General features: G+C 49.1%; 1 protein-coding gene across 2 annotated transcripts in view; it reads left to right on the top strand.

The window, feature by feature from the left end:
• Positions 1-15,539: 15,539 nt before the first annotated feature.
• STK32B (serine/threonine kinase 32B) overlaps positions 15,540-22,901 on the top strand; it is a 298,005-nt gene continuing 290,643 nt past the window's right edge. The window contains exon 1 of one of the 2 annotated variants that reach the window (XM_036921133.2): positions 15,540-15,981. In XM_036921133.2, coding sequence (XP_036777028.1) covers positions 15,930-15,981 — 52 coding nt within the window. In that variant the 5' untranslated portion in view covers positions 15,540-15,929. The remainder of the gene's footprint in view (positions 15,982-22,901) is intronic. The other variant, XM_036921132.2, reaches the window with a different exon arrangement.

Here is a 22,901-nt window from a genome sequence, read left to right as displayed (position 1 = left end):
GCGCTCAGTCGAGATTGACCTCCCTTCCCAGACTCCGCCCCCAGAGCTCTTGGAAAATGCCCCGCTGTGGGGAGAGAGCCTGTTGTATTAGACACTGTGTTCAGAGGCCCGGATATCCCCCCCCTTGGTTTGCTTATAGGATGCTAGATGAGTCCCTGAGCAGATTCTTTTCAACAGATTGACGGAATTGACTCAGCTGAACAGATATGCTTGTTGCATTGGTGTCATGCATATACAACCAGGACGTCTCTTAAATTTAGAACCTGACCCCAGTGGCCACTTACTGCGTCTGATCTGCAGAAAATCTATTCCACAGTTGCCATCTTTAGTGATGGCTTTATAACAAAAGATGACCCACACTCCGGCAATGTGATCAGTATTTCTAGAGCGGTGCTCTATTCCCCTGTGTCTATGGAGAAATTTTTCGTGGTAAAATATACATATGATAATTTTTTACCATTTTAACCATGTTTCAGCATACAGTTCAGTGGTATTAAGTACCTTCCCACTGTTGTGCAACCTTCACCACCATCCATCTCCAGAACTTTTTCGTCTTCGCGAACTGATTCTCTGTCCGCATTGAAGACTAATCCCTCACTTCCCCTCCCCCAGCCCCTGGCACCTGCCAGTCTCCTTTATTTTAGAGGCCCAGATGGATTTAGAGGCTTAAACTCAAACCAGAGAGCCAAATTCTCTGGGGTCATGTACCAGCTCTGAAAGTGATCCCTCTCTGCTGTGTGACTTTCTCTCCCCATTTCCCCACCTATAAGATGGAGACAACACTGGTTACCAGCACCCCCCACCCCCACCCCCGGGGTGCACAGAGGATTAAGTGGTCAGTCATGCAAAGCCCTTAGACCAGCCCTGTGGTGTTCGAGCAAGCACCGTGGGTTTGCAGTTGTTACCGTTTATGTGATTTCCAGCCCCAGAAACACAGTTCCCACCCAGCCCCCAGCACACACGTACACCCCAGGCCGAGAGGGGCTTGGGCCAGGCTGCGGCATGCCCATCTCCAACCTGGAACCAGCCCAGGGCCTGAGTAATTTGACAGAATGAATGAACAAACCATGCCCTTTGCCTCCTTTCTTCCCGTCACTTGGAAGGCCCTTGGGAGCCCAGCACGGGCACCACCCACAGGCCTTCCCGGCTGGGCCCTTCCCCCTGAGTCCCCTCTTTGCTTTCCAGTTCCCGTGGACCCCAGCCTCTGTGGGGTGAAGGCTTCCTCCCTCGGGAAGTGTTGGAGTGTTTTGGCCCCATCCTTTCAGGAAGCCCCGTAGCCAACACACACCCAGGGCAGGAAGTGGGCGAGGATAACTTAAACCTTGGGCGGAAAGCGTTTCAGCCTGTTCACAGACCATTTCAGAAGCTGGCCCAGCCAGTGCTGCTGCCAGCACAGGAAGCCGTGGTAAGTGTGGCCTCCTGCTTTTTTTCTTTTCTCTTTGAATGGTTCCTTTTTTCCTTCACGAGGAGGCCATCACTGCTGAGTGTGGGGCTTGCTGATGGCATAGAGTAAGGAAGGCAGAGTAGTTTGTGCGTTTGTGGTTGCCTTTCTCCATACTGGACCTCTTCCCAGTGCCCCTGGGAGACCCTCGGGGCCCTGAGGCTCCAACGGCTGAAGTTACAGTGCCAGGTAACAGCTGGGTTGATAACAGAATCCAGATCTGCATGCCGGAGCTGATGTTCTGTGTGGTATGGGATGTCCAGTTACAGGGGATGTCCAGTTACACCAACACTCACATGGGCTGAGTCTGCTTATCATAGACTTTCAAACAACCTAGGGTATTCATGCTAAATTTACTCTTTTACCTGAGATATAGGACTCCACACATATTATGAAATTATCCCTTGAAACATTCAGAACAGAGATGAAAAGGCAAAGAGCAGACAGAAGACGATCGCATACGTTTCCAGAGAAGGTCCCCTGAGTTTCATGCTGTGTTACGTAGCTCTTCCTCATTCCATCTCAGCTACAGGGAGCATTGGGTTATTTAGTGGCTTGTTCATTTATTCAGTAGAGATTTATTAAGTAACAACTGCGCACCTCAGAATGATAGAATTAATGTTTTAAAAAATGAACCAGAAAATGTTTGGAAACCAACTGAGTCTTTCCCACTGAACTCACTATAATAATGACCTCTTCTACGTGGGCATGGAATGTTTCTAAAAACACGTGCCTCCGTGGGGTCGTGTTCCTCTGATGCCTGGGCTTCTGACCACACTGTGCCATTGCTCCAAGCTCTACTGCCATCAGTCTCAGACCGGTGGGCATCTGGACTGTCCCCTCCCTGACAAGGCATGTCCCGACTCCAGAAGGATGAACTGCCTTCTCTGTCTGCCACAGATTCCATGCTTCCTTGTCCCAACATTGCTCACAGATCTATGCTTGTTTATCGTTCTTTTTTCCTCTACGTTTCTGTGTTCAGCTGGATCCTGAGCCCCCAGTGCAGCAAATGAATCCAGAAATAGTCTATGTGCCCCCCTCCCAAATATTTGATGAATGAAAGACAGAATGAACACACTTCACCCATAGCTTCTACAAGCACCACACTCCTGCCCTGGCTTTCTTGTTCTCACTGCTGCTGCCACCACAGTTTTCCCCTGATGCTTTGCAAAAATTCACACTTCACACTTAAAAACAACTTTATGTACATGTCAGGTGTTTTTCACAAAGTACTCTTCACATTTTTCTGCTTCAACTGTCATTCCAAAATAAGCAAAATAAAGCTATCCTCACATCCTTATGCTCATTCAGTAGATTCGTAGTTGGTCTCAGCTCTCAAGTGAGTGTGTCAGGTAGGTTAGAGGGGCATCTTGGATTCTTCTTCAGACTCTGTCATTGCACACAATCCAGGTTCTAGTTGCATTTTTGTGGCAGCCTCGTCACAGAATTTCTGCAATAAGGTCAGGAGCAAGAAGCTGAATGAACGTCTTTTCCTGCTGGTGTCTGCTTCCCCTCACTGGCCATCAGGGACTTCCTTTGAGTGATGCTAAAATGCATTTTCATGGTTTGACAGAAGTTTGGTTATGGAATCTCAAAAACACCTCCACAGATGTCTGGAAACCTCTGTCCCCATTTAAAGACCCCACTGGGGAAGCATTTTAGTGCACGGCTGAGCACTTGGAATTTGGAGCCCGATGGCCTTGACTGAATCACTCTTCAGCTCTGAGATTTCAGAACCGAACTCCTCATGTCAATATTAAATTGTAACCACCATGTGTCTTTCCTTCTTTATTTCATCAGTGGCTCCCAGCAGAGCCCACTTCATGGTCCATGTTCATTGATTTGTGTTCACTGAAGACACAAACACATGAGTCAGTCACTGTTCACATATTAAAGATGGAAGAATAATCTTTGTAGTATGGTTAGAATGATTCAATGACTATTTGTAACAAGGTTTTTATAAAATCTTGGCAGACAGTAATTGCTCAGTGAATGGATGAATGGTGACTAAGTTCTTGGTCCTTGTAGGGACCAGAGCAGGTGTAGCATATGCATATGGGGACATGAAAAGGGGACAATACAGTCATTGTTTTGAGTGGCCCTTCCCCGTGTACATGGTGCTGTGGGGTGTCTGAGGGCTGCAGGAAGAGAGAGGGTGAACTCTGTACTTTGTCGGGCTGGACAGCAAGCATTGGGGCATTTCCAGATGAGGCGAGGGTTGGGCTGGGCGTCGGGGTGGCTGGGGGTCCTCCTGTCAGAGAAGAGGGGCAGGGCATCCCCCGCAAGAGACTTGGACCCATGCCCCGTGAGGTAAAGCATCTTTGAAAACACCGGTATCCAAAGTCCACACAGCTAGAATGTATTTGCATCAAAAACAGAGATTAACATAACTGTAAAACATTTACAAAAATCACTCTTTGTGTATGTTTTCAAATTTACTTTTCTCCTATAACATTCAAAATTATCACTTAAAAACTAAACAGCAGAATATAAATTAAATGGAAGAATAAAATTTTTAAATAAAAACCATTTAGATCAATCAAAATGGATTTATTACTCTGAAAATGTAATGAAATCTCATTGAGTAATTTTATAAAGAAAACTTTGAGTCACGTGTTCAATGTCCATCTAGTTGCCAATATGAATAATCTACCTTCAAACGCATCATATCTAGACTTACACATACTCAGATATAAGTGTAAAATGAATATTTAATAAAGCACATTTCCTCAGCACCCCATGCAAATACTGCCGGGGCCTGGCTGATTCATGATTGCCTCCGGATCTACATATTAGATCCAAAAGGAAGCAAGGATAGGATACTCAGAACTGCAAGGAAACCATAGTTGATTATGCAAGAATCTGCTGCATTCACACACTCCATGGCAGGATCCCACACGCCAATTCATGTCTTTTCTTGTACCTAAATTCTTTCGCTGCTCCAATCCTCCTCTCTCTTCCAAGCAGTGTCCATCTCTAAGGTCGGCAGTAAAACAACTTACAAATCTTGGAGACACTGGCACGCAGCCCCACTTTGTCCTTAGGCAATAAAGCTGGAGAGGCTCAGAAGTGCTCGCAGTTCCTGAACAGTGTCGAGGATTATGGGACGTTCTGTGCCAGCTCCCGAGTGACAGAGGCAGCCGTGATGTCTTCGACAAACTGCGCGTGTATTTATGATCTGCCAGGCCTCTGAGGCGTGGGGCACCAGCGCAGCGGCTGCTCTTTTCCCCACCAAGGAGGATATGCTCTTTTCTACTAGGTTCTGATCGAGGGTAATTACTGCGTCCTCACCCAGTTAATCTAACTGAGTAGTACAGGCAATTTCAATTTTTTAATATATTACTTAGCACTTCCTGAAATATTTTGGTTTGCAAAAAAAACACTTGCTTTATTGCCTACCTTCCCTATTAGAATGTAAACTCTTAAGAAGGGATGTTTTCTTTGTTTTCTTCCCTGCGCCGAGCAGCATGTAGTAAGGCCCTGAAGAAGAGTACAAAGTAAATGACTGCCGGAATGTAAAGGGGTCCTGATGGCCCACCACAGGCCAAGGTGTGGTGGCTGCGTAGGAACCCACCCAGGGCCTGGCTTAGCACCGAACACGAGTGACGGCTTCTGAGATACACTCTGATCCCACCTGCCTACCTGTTGTTCAGTTGCTCATTCGTTCATTCCCTTAATCACTCTGTCCATTCGCCCGTGTGGTGCAAGGAGCAGGTGTATCCAAAACCTACCCTGGGAGCCTAACCAGGCCGCCTGAACAATGAGCCAGCAGGGGCCAGTGAGTTCCCCCCTCCTGCGTGTAGGGCTGATTTTCTCTCTCTGCCATGGGATCAGAGCCTCCCTCTCTACTGACTGGTGGGACTTCTACTTGCACAGAACCACTCCAAGGTGCCCAGGTGCTGGGTGGCTGGTGTTCGCAGACAACTTTAAGAGCTGCTGCCAAAAGGGTCAAGTGCCTCCCCCATCAGAAAAGTTGCCATTTGATTTGTGGTGTGCAAAAGGAGAGTGACGGACGACGGGCCCCTCCACAGACGGTGGACCCAGCAGCCCAGGCACCCAGCCGAGTACCCTGAGCCAGCACACCTCTCTGATGTCACCCCTCCTGCTGACCATGGTCTTCTAAGCTTTGCTTTCTCCAGTGCAGTTGATTCTTCACTCTCATCATGTAGCTTTCTGGAATTTGTCCAGAACCCAGTTGCACAACCATTAGGATCTACTTGGCATAATAGCCATTAACCCCCAAACTGTCTTGTTTTCTGCGTTGAGAGTTTATGAAGGGAAAGCTCTTCAAGAACTTAGGCTAATGGGGTGACCAGTACATAAAGCTGCAGGTTCTAGGCAGCATGATAAATTCTGTAACATGGGGATGAACACATTTCGGGGGGAAGCACTGCCTTTGAGATAAGGCTTTACCCTGCTCAGGTCAGTCAGAGAGCTTCACCAAGGAGGGGAACCTCGCGGGCACTACCAGCACGGACACCTTCCTCGCTTCCCTATTCACTTCCTTATACCCCATGAGTGCTTTCTGGGGTCACCCCCAACAAAATGCTGTGCTTACACCCTCTTTTCAGGCACTGCTGGGGAAGCTGAGCTAAGTCTTATTGTTTCTTAAACACCGAATTCATGTCATGGCCTATGGATCATCATATCTAGAGCTGTGCTGCAGGACTTCCAGTCTGGAGAATGCCAGGGGGCAGTGAGCTCTAACGTCCTTGCCGCCCCAATGCTCCTCACTGCTCAAGGGAGGTGGGACAGGGTCGTGGGAGAAGCATGGGCTTTCATGTAAAGGTTAAGTTCAGACTGCGCCTCCTACTATCTGTGTGACATTGGGTGATGTATTAGTCTCCTGTGGCTGCTGTAAAGGTGTCACAGCTTAGTGGTTTTAAACAACAGAAACTTATTTTCTCATAGTTCTAGACAACAGAAGTAAGTCCAAAGTCAAGGCATTAGCAGGGCTGGTTCCTTTGGGGGTTTCTGAGGGTGCAGCTGTTGCATGCGTCTCTCCCAGCTTGCAGTGGTTGCTGGCATCCTTGGAGTTCCTTGGCCGTAGATGCATGGCTCTCATCGCCACCTGTCTCCACAGGGCATTCTCTCCATGTGTCTCTTCTCATAACAGTCATTGCATTATGCCCGCCCTAATCCAGTATGACCTCAATTTAACTTGATCACAACGGCAAAGACCCTCTTTCCAAATAAGGTCACATTTACAGGTTCCCGGTAGTAGGACTTGAATAATTAGACCTACAACAGGTGAGGTGTCTAACCTCTGTGAATTCACTTTCCTGTTTGGTGAAATAGGGATGTAAATGAGGCTGTAAAAGGATTAAATGCTGTAATACATGTCAGATGCTTAGTCCAGATGCTGGAACACATTCAGCACTTAGCAAATGGTGGCTGGGATTCTTGGTGAGTGGAGGTTATCAGCCACAGAGTCCAGAGCCCTGGGTCTACCAGACGGCCTTGGATCTTTCTAAGATCCTGCAACAAATGAGCTGTCATTTGTGGAGATGGAGGCTCAGGTGCTGTCACACACACACGTGGCTCTGCTGAGCCAGCCTCAGACCACTGTCACCAACAGTGAAGGCAAAGCTCAGGATATTCCCTCTCTGGGTCGGGAAATGCAGCCAGAGAGGAAGACTAGAGTTCATTCCATATATTCCCAGAGGAAGAGCAAAGTTCTCATGGAGAGAAAAAGGCATATAATTTGGATCAAAAGAGGTCAGGGCATGAATCTCCATCCAGACATTTCCTGGCTATGTGCACTTGGGCAAGTAACTCTGGTAAGTTCTGGTTTCTTCTCTTCCTAGGATGCCTACGGGGAGGCATCCTTCCCATACCTGGGGGACTTTCCTGTGCCATTTGTCCCATTATCCATATGCTACAATCACCCAATGCATTGTTATTCTTATTACTTTAAACAAACAGTTCTTTTTTCAGATCAATTAAGAATCAGGAAAATAAGACATTTTATCTTCATTTATTCTTTTTTGAACCCTCTTCCTTTCTTTATGTAGATCTGAGTTTCTGATCTATAATATTTTCCTTCTCCCCGAAGATCTTCTTTTAATATATTTTGTAGGGCAGGTCTGCTGGCAATGAATTCCCTCAGTTTGTTTGTCTGAGAAAGTCTATTTCTCCTTCACTTTTGAAGGATAATTTCACTAGATGGAGAATGTTAGGTTGGTGGGGTTGGGAATTGCAAAAACACATTGGAGGCCTTTACTACAATAATCTACCTACTGAACCCACTAACAACTTGTGCCTTATTCATCATAGGATTTGAGGCTGTGCATCCTAGTTGCCTTGCAACTGGACATATGTCACAGTGGTGGCTGCCTGTTATTTATTGAATGGTCCTTTTATTTGGGGGAAGGAAATGTTCATTCTATAAATCCTGCTTACTCTCTAGTGGAGAATCAGAACTCACTTTCCCAGCTTCCCTTGCAGCGAGGACAGAGCCATGTGACCTAGAATCCACACATCAGGAGCAACCAAAGGAGATTTGGCTTCAGAAGAAAAATTGGTGGCAACATTTGTACTTCCCATACAATTAGTGGCAACATTTGTACTTCCATACAGCATCTCCAGTGCCTAGAAGCAATGGGATGGCACCTGCAGCCTGTTCAGTGGGTGTTATGATTACGGTTACTGGCTGCATCATGCCCTGGTCAATTCTCTGGGTACCCCAGGGATTGTGTAAGTGAATGAATGTCTTTTAATACTTTCTTTTTATGCTTATATGACCCAGGCTCCATCCTGCTCTTTGCAACAAAGAATCCTGATGGTGCACTTGTGTGCAAGTGTAACCTTCTGCTGTGACATATACCATTCCCTCCTATCTCAAAGGTTTGTGTAAATATAATAATATAAGCTAAAGCCATCTGAAAGCAATGAGGTACGATGAACATAAGGACTGTTTGTTTTGTCCCCCATCGAATGCCCAGCACTTAGCATGGTGCCTGGATATAGTAGGTGCTCAGTGAATATTGGTTGAAAAAAATGCTACAGTCATGACAACTTACAATGGTGATCAATCACCAGCACCCCACTCCTGCTCCACACAGCAGGCCCCTTATGGTTCTGATTATGTGAATTGGGTCCAGGTGTCTCTGAAGGAAGAAAATGAACTCCACCATTGCAGGTCATCCTAGTTTCCTGACGAGTAATCAAGTGGGCCTGAGCAAGGCGGATCAGGTTCTGCCCACAGCAACTCATACAAGTTCTTCCAGCTCATGGATAGAAGGACCTAATGCTTGTGCTGCTGGTATTTTAAGGCAAAAGCTTCCAAAATTCCAGTTGATAGTCACAGATACAGTTTTATAACTCTATATTAAATACCAAGGCAAGGGAGGCATTTTAAATTGCACAGCCAGTCTTGGGCAAGAGTTTGACTGCATCCTCTTGGGACTGGTACTTGGATGGGCTGAAGCAAAGTCTCCCAGTGTGGACACTACTGACACTTGGGAGTAACCTCTTTGTTGTGGAGGCCTGGCCAGTGTGCAGTGGGATTGTTAGGCAGCATCTCTTGTCTCCATCTAGAATGTCTATTCTGACCCAGGTCTTGATCCCTGGTCTCTGTCCATGGAAAGCCAGGAGCACCGCTTCCCTCCAACCTAGTCACGACAATCAAAAATGTCTCCACATGTTGCCGAATGTCCCAGGGGGGAAGGACCCCTCTGTTGAGAACTACCAGGCTAGAGCAATATTTTTCATGCTACCAAATCAGCATCTATTCATGGGGACTAAGCCCCTGGTAGGCAGCAGGCACTCTGCTGGGTACTTTGATTCAAAGTTCACAACAATGGAATACGACAGGAAAAATTATCCCCATTTTAACAATGAAGAAACCAAAAGGAGATGACTTGTTTTAGCTGACCGACGGAGTGATGAATGCATGTTCCAGTAGCCAGTGGTGGGTTCAGATCACAGCCAGCTCTTCTCATTCGCCTGCTGGAACTCTGAGCCCCCCAGAGCCCAGGTTCACTGCCAATAAGCATCACCTGCCCTGCAGACACAGGGAGTGGGCCTAGGCCGGGGATGTCTCGAGGACGCTGAGGGCGGGCTGACGATGAACTTCCCCAAAGCAAGCTGCGAACTTCTGGGCATGGTAAAGTCAATGAAGACAAAGGTGTTTTTTTTCTAGAGAGTGACTTGGGAATCTCTGAAGGTTCCAAGATGCAGCGTCACCATGTTTTAGCCTGTTTCAGCTCCCACTCAGCCACAGCTCTGCTCTTACTGCCTCCCTGCACCGTTTCCATCATTGTTTCTTGAGGGTTGGGGTGGGGATGTGCTCATTTCTGCACCCACTGGTGCTGGGCCTGTAGGAAGCACATGTTTGCTGAGTGATGAGCGAATGAGCGAATAACTCCAAGGGAGCAGGCAAGACGATGGTGGGGGCGTGGGGGCGTGTGTCACGTCCCTTGATTTCCCTTAGAACCTTCCTCCTCGTCCTTTGTTTGGAAGATGCTTGGCTAAGACGGTGCCAGTCACCACTGTGTTCCCCAGTGACCCTCAGTTCTGAGAAATCACAGGACAGAATTTTAGTATTGGGAGAATACTTAGACATGATCTCATCTGTGTCCTCTCTGGTTCACGAATCACCCCCATGACATTGCTGACATGCCCACTCAACCCATTCCTTCATTATTTCCCTCATTCTTGCAGGTTGTGGGTGTCTCTGCGTGCCTGTGTGGTTCTGGGTGTAAGGGACGGGGCTGCAGATGACCACCGTGACCTTGGCATCATCCAGTCAGTGTTAGTCAATTAGCGGGGCTGAACCAAAAGGAACCCTCAAATTTAAAAGATGATAGTTTCACTATGATAGAGTCTTATTCTTCCTTAACAGTCCAGAGGGAGGCCGGTGGCCCAAGTCCAGTAGGGCATTTGGCCACACGACGTGACGCATGGCCTGGGTTCCTTCTGTCTGGATGCCCTGTTGCTCCCTAGGGTGTGATCCTCTCCTGCAGGGCTGATGCTGCTTCAGACTCTCCCATCAGCATCACAACCTGCAGGAGGGGGAAGAGAGATGGCAGGATACATGTCATTTCTCACATCTTAGTCACGTGGCCACTCCTGCCTGCAAAGGATGCTGGGAAATGTAGTCTCTAGCCAGGTAGCCGTGTGCTCAGCTAAAACTGGCATTGTGTATGGTTCTGTTGTTAAAAAGAAAGAACAAATGCATACCAAAGGTCAAGCAGTGTTCTGTGGCAGACAACTCAACTCTTTCATTCTTTCAGTTTCTAGCAGGAAAGGGACAGTGTGGCCCAGGGAGGGGAAGTAACTTCCGTGAGGCCCCATAAGGAGGCATAAGGCCTGTCTCCTGCCTCCACACACTCTTCAGCTTAGAACACGGGGTCTTTTAGTGAATCATTATTATTATTCCTGCTATGTATGGTTTCTGCTTTCTAAGAGTGTTTGATTCTCCCAGGTACAGGCTATTCTACAGAGCAGTGGTCCTTAGTCTTTTTCTTTGGTGGAACAGGTGGATTCATGGAGCCTTTGAACTATAGAAGATTTTATTGCCCAAAAAAATACTCAAATGCACACACACACACACACACACACACACATTTAAGTATAGTTTCAGAGTGTCCATGATGACTTCCTAAAGCCCCTAAGAATCCCTATAAACCCAGGTGGGAATACAATGAACCACACTCCATGGACGCTACATTTGGAAGCTTACACAATCTTCCTTCTGACCCAGCCTGGTTCACATTATAGCTAGAATTCTCTGCAAACACTTAATTTGAGGTCACCATGGGGCTACTATGCAAATTGTTTTAATGTAAGAACGTGGAGTTCAGAATTGCAGGGCTACCAAGTTCCAAACTATGAAAATGCCTCTGGGGAAGTTGTATAATGCCAAGAAATGCAGACATACCACATTAGCAGCAATTTATGGACTCTTATGTTGAGTGAGTGTGCACACACACACACATACACACACACACACACACATACACACCAAAGACTCTTAACAATAAAAAGGGTACTCTTGAAATTACTATTTAAAATTTGCTCTTGGAGTGAGATGATGGTCAGCAACAAAACCGGCTGTGCAAACTATTCCCTATCTTGCTGGGCCACAAAACAGCCTTTCTCACTTTTTTCTTTACAACACACAATGCTGCCAAACAGAACATATTGAAATAGAGTACAAGCAGACGGTATTTACTCTAAGTGAACCAGAATCAAGTTTTAAATAAAATAGGCTTAACCGAAACAATAACAAAATCTGATCTAGTAGACTCTAAAAAATGGCTTGGCACAGAAGACACCCTGCCCTGGGGAATCACATTAGTCTCTCCAGCATGATCGTGTTACATAAAATTAAAGGTTACAGCGGCTGGAGTTTCTAGCACCACATGCAAGTATGAATGCTTAATCATGTCTTCACTGATGGGAATAGCAGCTCCGAGAATCTACTCGTGAGAATTTAAGTCAGGAAAAGAATCCCAGTTCTTATTTCTGTGCCTGTATTTGGGATTTGAGGAGCAATCTAGAATCATGTACTCAATTCCTTGAGTACATGGTTCATAAGAGAACTCTTGACCTGTAACTTCCATGATCTTCCCAGTCAATCTTCTGGGAAAGCCAGATAGTCTGAGAGCAGAGAAGCAGGTGGCTTTTATTTTATTGACTGTTTTTGCGCAGAGTTAGAAGACCATACAAAGCCTTATCAGTATGTGAGCCCGGCAAGAGGGTGTGCCCCAGACCTGGCTTCATCTAGAACACAGCTGAAACCAAGTTCCGCTCTCTCTCTCTTGAGGACCTGGTCAGCACTCAACACTGTACAGGAGGTAGAAGAGGAATGTGTTTGCTTCTAAATAATTCGGCCAGATTGTGTCAGTCGCATGTGACCATTTCCTCCAGCAATGAAGAGTCCTGACTAGGGTTTCGGGAGCCCTCCCCCCTCAGCTGCCTGTGGAGTTCTGCGGCCCCAAGGCAATGAAAGCCGGAGACCTCGGAAGCTGGAGGAAGCCTGGAACCGCAGAGGAAACCATCCCGAGGACAACATATTTCAGACTTCTGGCCTCCAAACAGTAAGATAATATATTTTTGCTGTTTTAAGCCATCAACTTTGCAGTCACTTGTTACAGGACACATAGGAAATGAATTCAATAGTTATGGCATTGAGGACAGGCCATTTGGCTCTCTGAGCCTCTTCTTCTCCACCTGTAAAATGGGGCCGATGGTAGCATTTTTGTCATACACTAAATATTGTACTGTGCTGTTGAGGTTTTTTTCAAAATGAAAGTATCATTGCTTTTGCCCAGCATTAAAATAATACATAAAATAATACAAAAGCACTTTAAGAAGAAAATAATCTGAATTTCCCAACCCCAGAAATAGCCACTACTCCATAGTGGCTTTCATTCAGATCTGATATTCAGTTTAACTTATGGTGTTCAGCCTTAGGTCCAGCACTTCTCAGCCTCCTAGGCCGTGCGGTAGCTTCTCCGCGCTCTTGTCTCCTCTAGTAGGAGGGTGATGATAGCACCCACCTGCTGGGTTGTTGTGAGGATTAAAAGGGGTAATCCATGGAAAGCACCTGGAATTGCAGGGCCTGGCGCATCATCTGTGAGGGGAGGGACAGGGAAGGGGTTGCCCGGAGGCCCGAGCATCCTGTGAAGAGGTGGCGCAGAGCCCAGCACACAGAGCTGTGCATGCCGCCCCTTGTGCAGCACCTGGGAATTGCTCCCGGCTTCTGCCGATCGCCCTTCTCTCCTGGGACTTTCTGTAGGCTGCTCCTCTCTTCCTCCCACCTGGCCGATTCTGGTGGTCCTTGCAGGCCAGCTCGTGCAGCATCTCTTTTGGGGTACCGTTTTTGACCCTGCATGTGATTCAGGGGCCTCCCCTCTGCCCTCCCTGCCCACCACAGCATGCCCTCCTCGTCCCACACTGGATTTCTAAGTTTCAACTCTGTGGAAGCTTTGTTCATGGCTGCGTCTGTCTCCACACCTAGCCCAGCACCTGGCCCACAAGAAGTATTCATAAAATGCTCATTCAGCATGGAAACAAGGGGAGGAGTGATCACTCTGATTTCTCTGGGGCCCCTCTGCCTCCCTGCCCCTCGGGCTGGGACAAGAGCCCCCCGCGCTCCCGCAGCCTCCTGGGATTCCTTCCCCCACAGCGCGAGCCGCCCTGCGGTGCTGGCAGGACGACTGCTGACGCACATTCTGGTCAGTTCTCTCTGATTCTGTGGCCCGGTCCCCCGCCCCCAAGTCTCAGTGGCTCACAAGAGCACCTATTCTTCTTACCCATGAGCCTGCAGCTCTGCTTCAGGACACATGTGGCCTTCAGCTCCATTCCTTGGGACCCTCTGAGGTTACCCAGGGCCCGCTCTCCTCCTGGTGGACAGCAAAAGCACAAGACAGCCGAAACATGGACGTGTCCCTCACTGGAAACTGAGGGACGCCTCCTTCCATGTGCCACTGGCCCAAGCAGGTCCCGTGGTAGGTTCCACAGGAAACCCTCCCTCATCCCAGTGGGCCGCGGCAAGGACAGCAAGAGAAGGAAGACTTGTGAGCAAACAGCACAATCTCCACAACAGCTCATTAGGAAGGGTAGTAACTAACACCTCTGTCCTGTTTGTCATGTTCCAGGAACCAACATCAATTCATTCACTCCTCACAACAACCCTGGCAGGGGGAAGTACTATTATTACCCACTTTTTACAGACTAAAAACCCGAGGCCAGAAGAAGTTATATAATTTACCCATGTTAGCCTGCTAGAGAGTGGCAGAGTGGGATGGCACCCCGGCAGAGCCGGGACTGGGGCCCAGGCCCCTCACCTTCCTCGTCCTGCCTCCTGAGGGGGGGGGCTGCGTCCCCTCTGTTTTCGGTATGGTGCCTGATGTACACTGGCTGCTCAACCAATGCTTCTTGTCAGAATGAAGGCAAGAAATATTGATCATTTATTCCATGCCAGGAACTGTTACCTGCTTTTATAAATATTCTCTGATACAATCCTCACAGCAACCCTGGGGAGTTAGTATCAATCTCCCCCTGTCAGGGATGAGAACCCCCAGGCTGCACACACGGCCACCAAGTGGTGGAATCCGTTCTGTAGATGAGGCTCCGCTGACCCCTAGGCCCAGCATTTTGGGTCAGGCTTGTAATTTCATGGCTGGCTCCGGTTTTTCGGCTCTTTTCGTTGCCTCTGGGAGTTTTTTGCTGGTAGGCAGAGACATCCACCCCAATACCCCACCCCACCCCACCCCGCCCCTGCCCAGCACCAGCAAGAGAGAGACCAAGACCGGCGGGGCGCTCAGAAAGAACCGTTGCTTTCCGCCAAAGCGCGGTCAGTGCCTGAAGGCGCCCAGCAGATGGCAGGACGTGGCCGCACATTCCCCGCGGCCAGGCGGGCTGGGCGGCAGGACAGCGGGGCGCGGCGGACCTGCGTGCCCCTGATAGCCTTGGCGCGCACCTATCGCACCCCAGAACTTAGCACCCCAGTCCCTGGCGCGTCTCCCTCCCCAGCTCCAGCTGCTGGGGCTGCGCACCGGCCCCTTCACCAGGCCGCGGGAATCCCGAGGCCCAAGCCCGGTCGCCCTAGGGAGAAATGGTTTGGACAAACCACGCTCGTTTGGAGCCTGCTTCCCATGCAGAATGAAGGGGTCAGGTTGGGCCCTAAACGGTCTAGAGTCAATTTTCATTCAATAAATACTTAGAAACACATTCAGAGGAAGAACGTCCGTTGGAGAACAGGTAGACACACACCTCCCCGTCCCAGCTCGAAGGGGCAAACAAGGCCCAGGGGAGGGTCCTGCGGCTCCCTTCGCGGCCAGGGCTGACGGGCGATCTCCGTTACCTCTAAACTCCTGTCTACCCGACGCTAAAATAGGGAAAAGTGATTTTTCTAATCGGCTTGTTGAGAGGTGAGGTGGGATGGCGTTTATAGGGCACTGAACCAGGGCCTGGCGCATAGTAGGTGCGCACAGATCGCCTCCCGCCAGGAGGGAGCGCCCCTGCGCGGGGCCCGCACTCCCCTGGGCTGACCCTGCTCTCAGCCCGGGGCAGCACGGCGGGGAGGCGTCACACCCCCTGCGCTGCGCGGGCCCGCGGCGACGCCCCATCCACGCCGCCCCCCGGGGCTGCGCTGCTCCGCCGCGCCCCCTCCGCGGGGCTCCCGCCTGTTCCCGCCTTCCGCTCCTTCGCCTCCTCCTCCGCCCGCGCCGCCTCCGGTCCCCCGCCCGCTGCAGCCGGCGAGGAGCGCGGCTCGTGGCCCCGGCGGCGCGGGACGCTCCCGGGTTCCCGAGCGGGCGCCAGGCGCGGGGCACCAGCGAGCGCAGCCCGGGCGCGGAGGGACGGCGGGGCGGCCGCAAGGAGCGGCGTCGTGGCCCGGCGGGCGCGGCTCGCCCTGCGCTGCGCTCGGCCGCTCCGGCTCGGCGCGCGGCTGCAGCTGGGCTGGGCGCCCGCCCCGGAGCCCGCGGCCGGCGGCCGGGCATGTAGCAGCGGCGCGGGGCGGCCGCGGCGGCGGAATATGGGCGGGAGCCACTCCCACAAGCCCCCCGTGTTTGACGAGAACGAGGAAGGTAAGGGCGGGGGGCGCCCACCACGCCCACCCCACTCCGGCTTCGGCCGGCGGCCTCCGTCCGTCCCGCCGCGGGCGGGGGCGTCTCCCCGGCAGCCTCCGGGCGGCGGTGCCCCGAGGGGCCGCGGGGGCCGGGCGCGCGGATCGAGCGGCGCTTGGAACCCGGAGCTGCACTCGGGGAGCAGCAGGGAGGAGGTGACCTGGCGGGCGGGTCCGGATGTTGCTCGGGCTGGAGGAGGCGGCCTGTGCGGGCGTCCACAACGCGCTGGTCTCCTGCGTGGGCAGGTGCCACGCTGCTCGCCTCCTTCGCCCGGGACAGCCTAGGGAAACTTTTCTAGGCTGAACTCGGGGACTCCGAGGGAGGCGGGACGCCCGTGGCAGCCTCCCTGGTGGAGCAGTTAGCGGTGTCCAGCCTCATCTCGGCTCCAGGGCTGGCGTTCCCTGCGGCTCCGGGCGAAAGAGCTGGGTGTTTGGACCAGCAGAACCCCGTTTCCCGTGCTGTGTATCCTGTCTGAAACCTGTTTCCTCACCCATGAGAATTCTGATACCATCTACTAGCCTGCAGGGTTTGAAGCTTGTTTGAAGCTTAACTACTGAAAATCCATGTGGAAAGTGCTTTATAAATATTGGCAGTGCAGGCCTCTGCACGTGCTCCTGATGACCTGTTAACTCTCTGCCTCTGGAAACTCGATTTCTTCCCTGCGGTGGGTTCTCCAGTCTCCACCGTACCCCAAATAAGAGCTCGCGTGTAGTGAGCACGTACTATGGGCCAGGCACCATTCTAAGGCCTTCCATGGGCTCATTCAGTCCTCGCGGCAATCTGATGAAGTGGGGGGCTTTGGTTGTTCCATTCAGCAGTTGAAGAAAGATCGTGTCGTAGTCACAGCTCTTAAGGGGCAGAGGCGGCTTTGAGGCTGGACAGCCTGCCGTAGAGGCAGTGCTCATTCCAGCTCCAAGCACAGGCTTGTGTGAATAGATCGTGGTTTCTAAAACCTCCAAGGCTGGGGGTGGTAGTCAGACACTCACCCGGAGTCCCCCTCAAAGGGATACATGGAGACCGGCAGTGTCAGTTAAGTGAGTCAGCCCCATTAGGTCCTTTCTTAGAGGAGTTCTTACTCTGGTGGCACTGAATGATCAGTGACCGTCCTGGTGGTAAGGGCAGTGGTGGGGCCGGTGCAGGGGCTGGGAGCCAGTGAGGCACCAAGGCATCCTGACTGTGCCGTCTGGGGCACGGCAGGTAGGGAGCCAGCAACAGAGAGAGGACAGGTGGGCAGGGGGTGGTGGAGGAGCTTGTGTGCCCCAGGAAGGGTCTGGACATGGTGTATCTGAGCTCATCCCCAGCCAGGTTCACCTTGACCCTGAACTTCTCCGTGGAAGTGAAAGCGATCCTGACTGAAATGAGCGTTTGCAGGTGTGCTCTGCTGAGGGGCAGCCTGCGCGGGTGGGTGTGGCCTGTCCCTTTGAGCACTTTTATCCTTCGAGATTACATTCAGAGCTGCTCTGAATCCTTTACGTTACTCATTGACAGATGGAGAGGGCGACTTGGGCCAAAACTTCCTATTCTTGACAAGTCAGTGCTTTCCTGTCTATTCTGGGGAAGGGATCTATATTAGGCTGCTCGGGCTGCCACAGCAAGGTACCACAGATGCTTAAATAACAGAGTTTGTTGGTGGTGAGGACTTAAACAACAGACATTTATTTTTTCACCATTCTGGAGGCTGGAACTCCAAGTGCAGGGTGCCCTCAGGGTTGGTGTCCGGCGAGGCCTCTCTCCTGGCCCACAGACAGCCACCTGCTCCCTGCGTCCTCACATGGCCGCCCTTCCGTGTGCTCGAGGACGTAGGTCTCTGCTGTCTCTTCTCTTCCCAGTCTTATCGGACTAGGACCCCACTCTTACGACCTCACTTGACATTAATTATCTCCTTACAGGCCCTATCACCAAATGTAGTCACACTGGAACTTGTTTCTATATACGAAGTTTGGAAGGGGCACAGCTGATCCCATAACAGGATCCTTTGATGAGAGCCATGGATTCCTTTCCCAGAAGAAAGCCAAACTTACATATTACCTCTAGTTTTAGGGATTCATGGTTCTCACCTGGGTCAAAGGTCATACTTTTAGTCATTTTCTTAGCATCTTTCTTTGTCTTTTATTTGCAGAGGAAATATGCCCCCCTTTTATTGAGAACTGTATCTTTTATCACATTTAAATGTGCTTTAAAATGTTTATTTGCAAAATAGTTATATCTGGTGTAGCCAACCTTTTGATTTTCCTGCTGTTGTTCCTCATTCCAAAGGCAATTGGGCCCAAGGTTAACCGCCTGTTTTGGGGCTTGTTGAAATACAAGGTTAGGACTCATTTCACTGGCTTTCAGACCAGTGAAACATTAACTTGTTTGATTTTGCCAGCACATTTCTCAGTTAGTTCCCTGTGCAAGTGAAACACTGTTTATTTGTCACCAACAGATTCATTTATTCTGTAGGCATTCATTGATCATCTTTCCTGCACCCACCCCTGTGCTGGGCACCAGGAATGCAGAGAAGATGAAGGCAAAGTCTTAACTCTTGGGGAGCTTCCAGAGCAAATCAACAGTCAGGACAATTTGGTGTGCTCAGGGGACTGTGGCATCCTAGAGGTAGGGAGGAAGGGTCAGAGAAGACTTCCCCTTAGGTGTGACTCTTATAGAAATGGTAAGAATTACTAGGGAGGAGGAGTTGGTAAAGGGGGGAAAGGTATTTCAGAGGGGGGGAACAGAATATGCAAAGGCAGATGGTAAAGAGTAATTATGGTTCGGTTGTGGGGTATTTAGTGTGTAGAGTACAAGGCTGGAAGACACAGGAGATGAGCCCTGAGTGCTGGCCTGGCCTCAAAGGACCCAGTGGCCATATGTTTTAGACTTGATCTTACAAGCATCTGGGGTCACTGAAGGATTTTAAGCATGGTTCAGTGAATGAACATGCTTTCCCAAACTGTCCCTATGCACATCTAGACGTTTTTAATTTAAGTGTACACCTACAAGTAAAAAGATTTCTGCTTTTGCTCTTAGCATTGTATTGTAGTAGTTCATGTAGCTATGTTTTCAAGATTAATATTTTAATGGGTTATAATATTCCATCACTATTATAATTTACTATCATAATGAAACTATCATAATTTACTTAAATATTTCCTTATTGTTAGACATTTAGGTTGTTTTCAGTTTTCCATCTTCATAAATAAGTGGCTTGAAATTTTTGCACTTTTCTTCTTCTTTTAAATGAATCCCTTAAAATGAGGTGCAAGGAGTGAGATTATTGGATCAAAGGGATTGAATACTTTTTAGGACACCAGCGACATGCTGTTAAATTATTCCAAAGGTTTTTAATCAATATTTTATCAATTGATGGGCAGCAACCACCTTTGGGAATAATGATTCCACAACCTCATAGCCAGCTATGGGTATTCTCATTTTAGATTGTCATGACTTAAAGGGGCATTTAAAAATATGTGTTATTATTGGACGAGGTAACTTCACATGCAGCTTAGAACATGAAAGCATTCTCTTGGTTGAAATAAATATACAACGAAAGTCATTTTCCTCTGGCAATATTCAGATACCTAAGGTAATGAAATAATTACTCTCTAAGGCTTCGGTTGGTAGTGCTTCACCGGGAGACAGTCCTTTGAACCTGGCTTGTCTGTGTCATTTGCAATTTAGAGTGGCTGAAATCTCTATGCTGCAGGGTTGTGCCCAATTTTGTCACAATACTTTTTGAACTTCAGGCAAGCTCACTCATATCACCTTGGTTTCCATATTTGTACCAACTGTGGCTTGTGCCTAAGATGATAACCAAGAATATTCTGAGAAACCTCAGAGTTGCTTGGAATAAACTTTGCGCTTATACAGAGAGTACGAACAGAGATAGAGGCTAGAGAGAGGCCATGGGAAGGATGCGGGCTTACGGGCTCCGTGTTTATTTCATGTGCATGTCTTAACATAGGAGTGTAGGATGTAAACCTTAGGTTTTAAAATCTACATCTCATTTGAAAGTGCATTTAAAACCTGTATTGAATGTAGTTGATGTACAATATTATATTGGTTTCAGATGTACAACAGTGATCCAACGATTATACACATTATTAAATGCTCACCATGATATGTACAGTTACCATCTCTTACCATACAAAGATACTAGAGTATTACTGACTATATTCCCTGTGCTGTACTTTCATCCCCAAGACTTATCACCTGAAGTTCACCTATTTCACCCATCCCCCACTCCTCCATGGTAATCCACAGTCTGTTCTCTGTGTTCATGAGCCTATTTCTTTTGTCTTGTTCATTTGTTTTATTTTTGAAAATGCGTTTTGATTTGTCTTGTATGGCGGGGGTTAAAAATAGGGCCATCAATACGAGATTGTTTTGCAGAAATGAATGATGGGATTCATCTATGCCTTCCAATACCTGTAGAAAATAGGTATGGATTGTGTAAGTGTAAAACAGGTCTCAATCATCTCTCTCTATATAAAGTTGGGTGTATGTTTACACACTATTGTATTTCATTGATTCTAAGGTACACATTTCCATGTTTTAACATCTCTGTTGCTGAGATGTGGTTTATGATCAGTGCAGGCCAAGGTGGTACTTGTGATGTCGTTTTATTGTTTGTATGGGGTCACAGCTGCTCACACTGACACATAATAGGTTGAAAAGAATTCTTTCAAGGAATGAGAAAGAATCCCACCATAGATTAATTGGCAGCATTTCTTAGAAGTACATAAAATAATGGTGCATTTAGTGTGGATGGTATGGTAGGTGAGCCTCCTTCAGTTGTAAATGACAGAAACCAGCCCGGGGTCCTTCCAAGGGGACTGGCTGGCTCTGGCCACCGCTCCGCCCCTCCAGCACTGCTGCTCCGGTCGGAGCCGCGGTCACATCTCTTGCTTAGAATATTACAGCAGCCTCCGTAACTGGTCTCCTTCCTTGGCTCTTCTCCCCCTTTAGGGTTACCTCAGTGCAGCAGCCAGAGGGAGCCTGTTGAAACGGGCGGTGGACGTGCCCGTCCTCTGCTGAACCACCCCTTCCCCCCACCCCCGGCAGGACCTAAAAGACAGGCGAGCGGAGGTCCCCGTCCGCTGCCGGGCCCTGCCTCTCTGACCTCCTCTCTCTCCTTCCTCTGGTTACTGTCTGTCTTCCTCACTTGGCCACAAGCTTCTTTAAGGCACAGATGTGGTGACATTCATTCGCCACTGTGTCCCCAAGGCCTGAAGGAACACCTGGAACACAGAAGATGCCCAGTGCATTTTCGATGGGTGAATAAATGGACGCATGAAGCCGTGGATCTCGTCAGCCACGGCTGGATTGGATTCCCGAATGGCCCCATCAGGGGGCCTCTTTGCAGTCTCTGCACTCCTCCGGGGCGGCTGCAGGCAGGCCCCCAACACCTCCAGCCCCCAGGCTCACAGCTCTGAGAACGGAAACGGGAGCATCTTTTTCATAGTTGTTGCAGAAAAGTCTCATGGTTTGTTCTGGTTGGTTCTGATAAAGTCTTGGGCATTCTTGAACCAATCACTGTGACCAGGAGAATGAGGCTCGGCTTGGCCAGGCTGGATCACGTGCCCACCCTGGGATCAGGGGATGGGGTTGATTCCACTGGAGCATTTGGACTAAGAAGGTATGTGAAGGATTCTCCCAGGCAACGCTGTAGTATCAGAGGAACGGAAGGGGGACGCTGGGCAGGCAGGTAAAAACCAGAAGCAGCCACTCAAGCAGCTGTTACTGTGGCATGCCTTGCGACATGGTCTGGAGCACGCGGGCATATTTCATGTCATTGTTTGGTTGCATGTCCCTTTTCTGCACTAGACTGGGACCTCCTGAAGAGCAACTGTTATTTCTTTTTCACCTTCGTGTCCTCAAGGCCTAGGACAGGGCCAGTGGAGGCGTGCAGCAGCTATTTGCAGAATGAAAGTTGGAAGTAACCACTTGCTGGGTTCAGAAGCCCTTGAGGAACAAGTGCAGTTATTCAGACTTATCCCCAGCTGGTTTGGAGGACAGGCCTTGGGCTGGAGTCCAGAATGGCCTTTCTGTACCTGCCCCTCAACCTTGAAGCTTGCTTGGGCAGGGAATTGAGTCTGTGGAGTGGGCTCCATGCTGGTTCCCTGTCATGGTGCTCAGAGAGGCCCCAGGGACTCCCCCAGGTGGCGGCCTGAAGTGATGAATGGCTATCAGATTCTATCAGATCATGGCTCAGGTGTTACTTCTCTTCTGTTAAAGGCAGACTTTCCCCCTTTTCTTTCTGGGGAAGACAAAATGTCCATTTTATGGGACAACAAAAGTGGGGAGAGAGAGGAGATGGCTCTGCCATGGTAATGAGCTGGAGAGAACAGGGTGTTAGGATGGAACAGGATTTATGTTAAGTCTTGATGGGAGGATTTAAATGCCTTGAGAGAAGAAGACTCAGTACTTCAGGAGGATCAAACAGCAAAGCTAACACTGAACCTAAGCATTTTCCTGAGAGAACTGGAAGGAACAAAATATTCTTAGCACTACTCAGTCATCCGGTTCTGGGCTCTGAGCAATTGCAGACAGAGATGGAGAAATTGTTCTTGAAAGAGCTCTGAGGGTCCTGACACTTTTGCTGTTTTAAACCACTGAAATTTGTTGCTTGTTACTGCAGAAAATAGCCTATCCTGGTTGGCATACTTACCAAAACCAGCCCTTCCACAAGCATATGGCATTCACTATTTTACAATTATGTTAACTGTGTTGTTATCATCGATGCCCTTTATCAAGTTAAAGAATTCTCCTTCTATCCTGATTTGCTGAGAGTTCTTATTCATGAGGGTCGGATATACAAGTAAATGCTTTTCTTCATCTATGAGATGGTATGTGGTTTTTCTCCTTTTTCTGATTAGGTGAAGAATTAAATTTTTATAAGGATT

This window comes from Manis pentadactyla, chromosome 5 (genome assembly GCF_030020395.1).
Source record: "Manis pentadactyla isolate mManPen7 chromosome 5, mManPen7.hap1, whole genome shotgun sequence".
Taxonomy (NCBI): Eukaryota; Metazoa; Chordata; class Mammalia; order Pholidota; family Manidae; genus Manis; species Manis pentadactyla.
The sequence above is the reverse complement of the archived record's forward strand: the minus strand, read 5'-3'. Positions and strand labels throughout refer to the sequence as shown.